At 43.5% G+C, this 8,314-nt stretch overlaps 1 protein-coding gene and 1 pseudogene across 1 annotated transcript in view; one reads left to right on the top strand and one right to left on the bottom strand.

The window, feature by feature from the left end:
- GLO1 (glyoxalase I) overlaps nucleotides 1–8,314 on the top strand; it is a 28,416-nt gene that overhangs the window by 14,471 nt on the left and 5,631 nt on the right. The window contains exons 2-3 of the mRNA XM_006775883.2: nucleotides 4,451–4,533; nucleotides 7,744–7,884. Of these exons, the coding sequence (XP_006775946.1) occupies nucleotides 4,451–4,533; nucleotides 7,744–7,884 (224 nt within the window). The remainder of the gene's footprint in view (nucleotides 1–4,450; nucleotides 4,534–7,743; nucleotides 7,885–8,314) is intronic.
- Nucleotides 651–1,915, bottom strand: LOC102754033 (annotated as a pseudogene).

The raw sequence follows: 8,314 nt of genomic DNA on the forward strand, positions 1-8,314 counted from the left end.
CAACCTGTGAACCAATGCAAGCCACTGTGGGGCATTGGGCCTTCTCTTGGAAGTTCTGGGTCTGTCTGGCCCAGCTGCAGTTTTTTCAGTAATTTTCAGGTTGCAAAGGGCCGAGGCATTCATATGGAAAAGCCTCTGCCACAGCCTGGGTGGGGCGGGGTCTCAGGGAATCAAAGGGCGGAGCAAGCAGCTATGGCGGATTCTCAGCCCTGCCCTAAGGGACCGCGCGTCTCAGTGTCCCGATAATTGCTGCAAGCACCTCTGAGGGAAAGCCGCCCTCAAGTTCAGAGTTCTGCCTGCTGCCAGACAGTCCAGTTTCTCCCCTATGAGTCCTGGGTCCCCATAGACTTCCCAGAACCGGAGTTCAGAGCAGTCAGGAGCTTGTGACTCTGTCCCGATTCAAAAAGACAGCCGAGTCCTCAGGTGCCAGCCCCTTTCTGCGCGCGCTCGAGCCTCCATACCTCTGCACTTTACTTCCGCAGCTCCTCTGGCTCTCAGTGTACTTTTCTTTCCTTCTAGTTGTAGAATTTCCACTCAGCCAGCCTTCCTGTAGTTCTGGATGATGTCCATTTTGTCTTTTCGTTGTATTTTTGAAGTTGTTGTGGGAGGCAGCAATTTCCCGGTATTTACCTATGCCACCATCTTAGTTTCAGAACTCTTCTTTATTATAACAATATATAAAACAAACAACTTTAAATATTCATAACCACACCAACCATAGATTATCATAACTGGTGTTGTTATTCAGCTTGCTCAAATGTGAGGGAATAACCTACAATTCTTAAAATCATTAACCATACAAATGTGGGAGTGAAATGCATGTACATATTTTTAAAGTATATACGTTTTTACTCTCTTCACTTTATTCATCATCTCAGTATTTTCATACATCCTCATTCAGTTAAGGCCTTTTATTACTAAGAGAGTCAATACAGCTATATTTGCCAGTGGTAACAGTCTTAAGTTGATGAGTAATAACTGACAGTTACCAACTGATTTTTGACCTACTTCCTTCTTTCTTTAGAACAAAAAAGAATTTTCACCTAAGCATCCATTCCAACCCCTAAAGGGAGTATCCTTCAAACAACTCCTTTAAAAGCACTTTAAACGGCCGTTTCCACTTTAATAGTCGGATGAGGATTGTACCCCTCAATCTGAAAGTCTTCAGTCTTGAAGTCATCGATTGTCTCAACTTTTCAAAGGATTTTGAGCTTCGGGAAAGGCTTCGGTTCTCGTTGAAGCTGCATTTTCAGCGGCTCAACGTGATTCAAGTAGATGTGTGCATCTCCCAAAGTGTGCAGGAAGTCACCTGGCTTCAGGCCGGTGATGTGTGCGACCATGTAGGTGAGCAGGGTGTAGCTGGCGATGTTGAAGGGCACACCTAGCCCCATGTCTGCTGACCTCTGGTACAGCTGGCAGGACAGGTCACCGTTCACCACGTAGAACTGACAGAGGGCATGGCATGGAGGCAGGGCCATTGAAGGAAGATCGTTTGGATTCCAAGCACACAGGATGATTCTTCTGTCGTCAGGGTTGGTTTTGATTGTGCCAATCACCTTTTGCAGTCGGTCTGCTCCTTGATCGGAATAATCTGAATCCATATCTTTGTAGTCTGCCCCAAAATGCCTCCACTGAAAGCCATAAACGGGGCCTAAATCTTCTTTTATGCTGGAGAATCCCAGGCTATCCATTGGCGTCCCAGATTCTTACTCCCTTGGACGACAGTTCTTTAGCATTTGTGGATCCCTTGATAAACCACAGCAACTGCCCCAGGACACCCTTCCAGAACACATGCTTGGTTGTCAGCAGAGGAAACTCATGTCTCAGGCTGTAGCGCGCCTGCATGCCGAACACCGACAGGGTGCCGGTGCGGGCGAGGATGTGCTCCATCTGCCCCAGGTACTGCAGCTGCGCGGTGGGCGGTGTCGGGGGCAGGGGCAGCTCGGAGCCTCGGCGGGCATGGTGCTGGCCGCAGCTGTGGGTTTGGGGATAAGGGTGGGCAAGGCTGCCAGACCTCCTGCAGGCGCCTCTTTTCCCCTTGTCTGGGCTCCCTCGACTCCGCCTCTCTGAAACCTCACCTTCTTGCTCAGAGTTAAATGGCCCTTTTACAATTCTTGCAATTAGTTAACTTTAGAACTTTCAACATTTCTCTTTTCCTTCTCATCACATACACAACCTTCACAAATTTCACACTTTCAAATTATCATTCAGACCTTTCTATGTCCTTCAAAAATGAATAACCATGCCTCAGACCTTCCATTAAGTATTTCTACTCTAATATTCTTTTTTCTTTAAAATGTATTAGAATTCTTCACTCTTAAAAACCTTACTTTTTCAATGAAAACCAAAAGGTAAACAGCCAACATTTCTTATATTGACATTTTTTTCAGAGCATTAAAGGGGTGAGGCCGAAACCGGTTTGGCTCAGTGGATAGAGCATCGGCCTACGGACTGAAAGGTCCCAGGTTCGATTCCGGTCAAGGGCATGTACCTGGGTTGCGGGCACATCCCCAGTAGGAGATGTGCAGGAGGCAGCTGATAGATGTCTCTCTCTCATCGATGTTTCTAACTCTCTATCCCTCTCCCTTAGGTAGAATAAGAAAAGTGTGAATGGGGGTATTTAGTAAGATGTAGTGTAGAGGTGCGGTGGCTAAAGGCTGTGAGACTTATCCAGAGGAGTGGACAAGGGTCCCAAAGAATTTGGAGAAGGCAGAATAAGTGGCCCCAGTGTGAATTAAAAAGGAGATGGGCTTACCTGTAGCCACAGTTGTTACCCGAGGCACTGTCCTGGTGATGTGAGTCTATGGGGCCCTGTCAGGGCCGGGGCAGCTTCTTCAGTGGCCAGTCTCAGGAGGTCTGGGAGCTCCAAACCGGATCCAGAGGGCGGCCATGCTGGACTGGCTGAGGTCTGATCTGGAGGGGCCAGACTACAGTCTGATTTCCAGTGGCCTTCCCTTCCTCACCTTGGGCAGGGCCCAAGCGGGGGTCTCGGGTTTGAGCAGGACTTGACTCAGTGTCTGCATTTGAAGCATGGGCCCGGAGGAGGCTTAGCCCCTGACTTACCTGCAGTTGGAGGACGGGCTCTTCGTTTGGGGTTCATAAGAGCGGTGGCTAGGAGCTGGAAGGCCTCCTTCTGGGCCTCAGCCTTGGCCTGATCTCACCTTTGTTTTTGGATTTACGTCTCCTCGTCTCTATTATTAAAAACCTTAAAGGTCAGGTTAAGGAGGTCTTTTTGAGGAATTTGTGGACCGGTATCTATTTTTTGAAGTTTGCAGCATATGTCGGGGGGCTGATTGGGATATAAAATGTGTTCAGAAGAAGGGCTTCCTCTGGGGAGGTGGAGTCTAAAGTAGTAAATTTCCAAGTTCACCCAATGGGCAGGGAGCTGGCAGGCTCAATGGGCCCTTCGTTGGATCCTAGCACAGGTCCAGGTCCGAGGGGTAGTCCTGGGTGAGCTTTGGAATCCTGATGCACTATGCCAGTGATGGCGAACCTATGACACGCGTGTCAGAGGTGACATGCGAACTCATTTTTTTTTTTGGTTGAATTTTCTTTGTTAAATGGCACTTAAATATATAAAATAAATATCAAAAATATAAATCTTCGTTTTACTATGGTTGCAAATATCAAAAAAATTTCTGTAGGTGACATGGCACCAGAGTTAAGTTAGGGTTTTTCAAAATGCTGACACGCCGTGCTCAAAAGGTTCGCCATCACTACACTATGCCAAGTAAATGTCAGCATTGAAAAACATTAAAACTTATAGAGAATTTTTGTGACTACTTGAGCCACACTGACAATTGCTGGGAAGCAAAATCTCAGAGGATAGACATAATCGAGACAGTAATTTTACGCTTTTAGTTATTTAGGAGTTTAGGATCTTGTAACTCCTTGCTGTGATTACCAACAAATAGTTCTTGTGTGTTCCTCATTAACAAATTTTACAGCGATTGGGTTCTTTATTTATAATGTCACTGCTTTAGTTTGGGACACCCACAAGCAGACTGGAGAGAGGGGGTTTGGTTCTTAGTAGTTTATTTGGGAAGTAGTCTAAGAAATCTCTGGAGTGGGAAACAGAGGTGATAAAAAGTGTGTAAGAGTGAGGGTATTTAGGCTTGGTCTTGCTGGGAAGCCTCTGAGAAACTGGAACCTGCCTGAGAATTGTCCCACTAAGGGGCAAGGAAGCCAGGGTTTTTATCCATTATTGGTTGAGGATCATTCCTGGGGTGTTATCTCCCTGGCACTTGGGGCCTGCCTACCCTTGTGACCAGAAAATACCCTTGGGCAGAGAGCCCAGGTTGTAGATAGTAGGTACGGAAACTTTCCAGATGATTTCCATGGTGGACAGAGGGGACAAAAAGTTGTTTTCTTCCTAAACATGGTTACAGTGGTGGACTGTGGTACAAGTGGTAAAACCGGAAGGTGTTTAATATGTGCTGTTTCTCCTCAGGATTTTCTGTTGCAGCAGACCATGCTGCGAATTAAGGATCCTAAGAAGTCTCTGGATTTTTACACTAGAGTTCTTGGAATGACGTAAGTAAACTCTGTATTGGCGCCTGTCATGTTTAAATACACAGCTTTGCAAATATAGGCAATGCTTTCAAATCTATTTTAAAAAATGGACTAAAGTTTGCTTCATAAATCACAAAAGCCCTTCTGGCCCGCTGTCTGGGACTGCTGTCAGGACTTCTGTCAAGTTCCTCTGTCCCAGCCAAGCTCAGTGGGCTGCGAGACACCAATACTTGTATTTTCTCTAATTCCCTTCTCTTCGAGAGCTGTCAGTTAAATCCTTACTATGCCCAGACCCTTTTGATGTTAGAGCCGCCTTTAGCCTCTTGTTTACTTCAGAAGAGGTATACATATAGAGACATGCTACTTAGAAAATGAATGAGTTCACTCGGGAAACAGGTTTCAGAAGCAAAAGAAGGGCCCTTGGAGCTTAGGAGAGAGAAAAGCAAAGGTAACTCCTGGAGAGAAGAAGAAAAGAAGAAGGGGACGGGAAAGGTGTGGGCGGGCTCCCAGAGCTTACTTTTCTTGATTTGAGGTTTTCTGTTTGTTTTTGATAATAAAGATAAAGAATAAAATGATCTTTCATTCACTGCCTGGATAACCTCCATTGACATTGAGAGAAAAATTTGGTTCATACAGTATATGTCTCTGTTTTACAAATCCAACCAACTCAGAAAAACACGAAATGAAAAGTCATAGCCTCCCTCTCCCAGTTCTTCTCCCCAGAGATAACTGCTGTAAACAATTTCTTGTCATTTTTTTTCAGAAAAAGTATTTTGCATGTATCATGGCATATTTAAAGGACAGAATGAAACCAAACTAATGGCACACTTGCTGTTTGCAAGAATTTTACACAGTATTTCATTCCATCTTCAGAGTAGGCCTATAAGGTAGCTTATGTCTCCATTTTAACATATGAAGGAAGGAACCAGAGGTTAAACATTAAGTAACTAGCCCCGAATTTGAAGCCAAGTTCCTATGAACTCCAAGGCTGACCTTGTTTTTAAGAGCCCTCAAATGGGGGAGTGTGACCTTGACCTGAAAGATATGCACAGCTGAGAAAAGCAAGTTTCAGCAGGGCCAGGTGCTGCATCTCCCACCTGATGGGTCTACGAGGCTGTGCAGTCTGCTTAGTGTTTCATGACTGCAGTATTTGAGGTGTTGGGATTCTTTATTATAAACAGATAGAGTAAATCTTATTTGTGGTAAGTCAGTGCATAGATATTATTGGCCAGGGCATGTTACATAGCAGTGATAGTCAAAAGATTTCAACAGAACTCTAGAAACTTTTCATTTGTTATGCTTCAGTCATTCCCTCTTATTATGAACTAGAGGCCTAGTGCATGCAATTCGTGCATGGGGGTAGGGAGGGTCCCTCAGCCCGGCCTGCACCCTCTCACAATCCAGGACCCCTCGAGGGATGTCCGACTGCTGGTTTAGGCCTGATGCCGCTGATCCGGATCGGGCCTAAACTGGCAGTCGGACATCCCTCTCGAAATCCAGGACTGCTGGCTCCTAACCACTCACCTGCCTGCCTGCCTGCCTGATCACCCCTAACCGCCTCTGCCTTGGCCCCCGCTGCTACTGTTTCGTCTGGAAGGACATCCAGAATGATGTCCAGGAGGTCGTTTGGCTGTCCAGACTAATTAGCATATTATGCGTGTATTATTATAGATGAGGTCATCTTGGAGCATTTAATCCTAATCTAAAGAAAATTATATGCATCCTCATACTACCCTCGTCCTTGCAAAATAATTTTATACTCTGAATTCACTTTATAGATCATAACTTCACTGATCTTTTTTAAAACCTCAGGATTAATAATTTGTCTACTCTTTCTCTCACATCAGTCTCTCCTTTTCCACTGGCTCTTTTTCCTCAACCTACAAAAAAGCTTAAGTCGTCTCTGTTCTAGGATAATTCTTGCCCTCTGCTGTCTGGCCCTCCTTCCCATCGTCAGCCACCATCTATGAAGGTGGATCACGCTGCTGTTCGACATGCTCCCCTCCCGTCCTCTCCCAGTGCAGACAGTCCAGCTTCTGCTCCCCATGCTGCGGAGACTGCCTCACAGGACCTCTCCGTGTCTGGTGTCCTGTTCCCAGGCTCAGTCCTGTTCGACCCTTCTGCAGTATTTGATACTGTAAACCACTTAATTGTTGACAGTCACATCCTCTGTGTTTGTAATCTGTCCTTCCTTATTTCTTACCACAGATCCTCAGTCTTTTCCCTAGGAGTTTTGGCTCAGTAAGAACTCAGTACATTTATTTATTTATTTATTTTAAAAGTATTTTTAATTTAAGTTTTATTTTTCAATTATAGTTTATTTAATTTTTTTTTATTGATTTCAGAGAGGATAAAAAGAGGGAGAGAGAGATAGAATCATTAATGACAAGAATCATTGATCAGCTGCCTCCTGCATGCCTCCTACCAGGGATCAAGCCCACAACCCGGGCATGTGCCTCGACCAGGAAACGAACTTTGACCCCCTGGTTCATAGGTCAGTGCTCAACCACTGAGCCACATGGGCTGGGCCATTTTGATTTAGTTTCAGATGTCCAGGTTAGTGATTAGACAATCATACTTTCAATGCACTTATTTTCTTTACCTGAATGTCATATACCTGAAAGGACAGTTAAAGTAACACATTGTATTTTTCAGTAAAAATAAAATTTTATTTTGAAGGTATCTTTTGCCATTTATAAACAAGTACCATAATTCTGGCTAAGTTTCATTACATTTGAAGAATTGATATTTGAAGAAGTGATGAATTATAAAAGTTTGATTTTTAAATTTTTATTTCACTGATATTTACAGATGAATGGATGTTGTTTATTTAAATCCTCACCCGGAGAATACTTAAAAAAAATTATTATTGATCTGAGAGAGAGACAGAGAGAGAGAGAGAGAGAGAGAGAAACATCAATGTGAGAGAGAAACATTAGTTGGCTACCTTATTCTCCAACCAGGAATCGAACCCGAAACTTGGATATGCGCCCTGACAGAGAATTGAACCTGCAATCCTTTGGTGCACAGGGCATGCTCCAACCAACTGAGCCACAGGGCTGAATAGATTTTTTTAAATGAGATATTTTTCATTGGCTTACCTTGCTTTTCCTATGAAAATGGCCTTATTACAGAGTTATTCTTAGTAGAACTTGAATGTTGTTATGTTGATTTTAGTATGAATCAACCTTTCCTGTTGTTAATTGATTCAGGATTGTTGTTTAATTTCAGGCTACTCCAAAAATTAGATTTTCCCACCATGAAATTTTCACTCTATTTCTTGGCTTATGAGGATAAAAATGACATCCCAAAAGATAAAGATGAAAAGGTAGCGTGGGTGTTCTCCAGAAAAGCCACACTTGAACTGACACAGTGAGTATGAGTTTTTATCTTTTTATATATTCTATATTTTTTAAAGTCTTGTTTTTGTACACTGTTTTCCCTTACCAGCCTAATTCAAACCTGGTCTCCCTCACCACTTTGCATTTGTAACAGGATGTTTGAGTATTTTTTCATGGATCTTTTGGTCTTTGTATTGGTCTTGTGGCATAGGTAGGACAAGTAAGATCATTTGTTTTTTAGGTAGATAATCTAAGACTGAAATGGCAAGATATTTGCCAAACTATAGCTAACAAATGTTTAAGTACTACAACTAACTCTTCATAAAATGTTGAAATATGTATTCCTCTTTTTATTCTTTATGTTGTTTCTGTGCACTGTTTTGTTATTGTTGTTAATCCTCACCTGAGGACATTTTTTTCCATTGATTTTTAGAGGGAGTGGAAGGAAGGGAGGGTAGGTG

Source organism: Myotis davidii, unplaced genomic scaffold, assembly GCF_000327345.1.
Source record: "Myotis davidii unplaced genomic scaffold, ASM32734v1 scaffold289, whole genome shotgun sequence".
NCBI lineage: Eukaryota > Metazoa > Chordata > Mammalia > Chiroptera > Vespertilionidae > Myotis > Myotis davidii.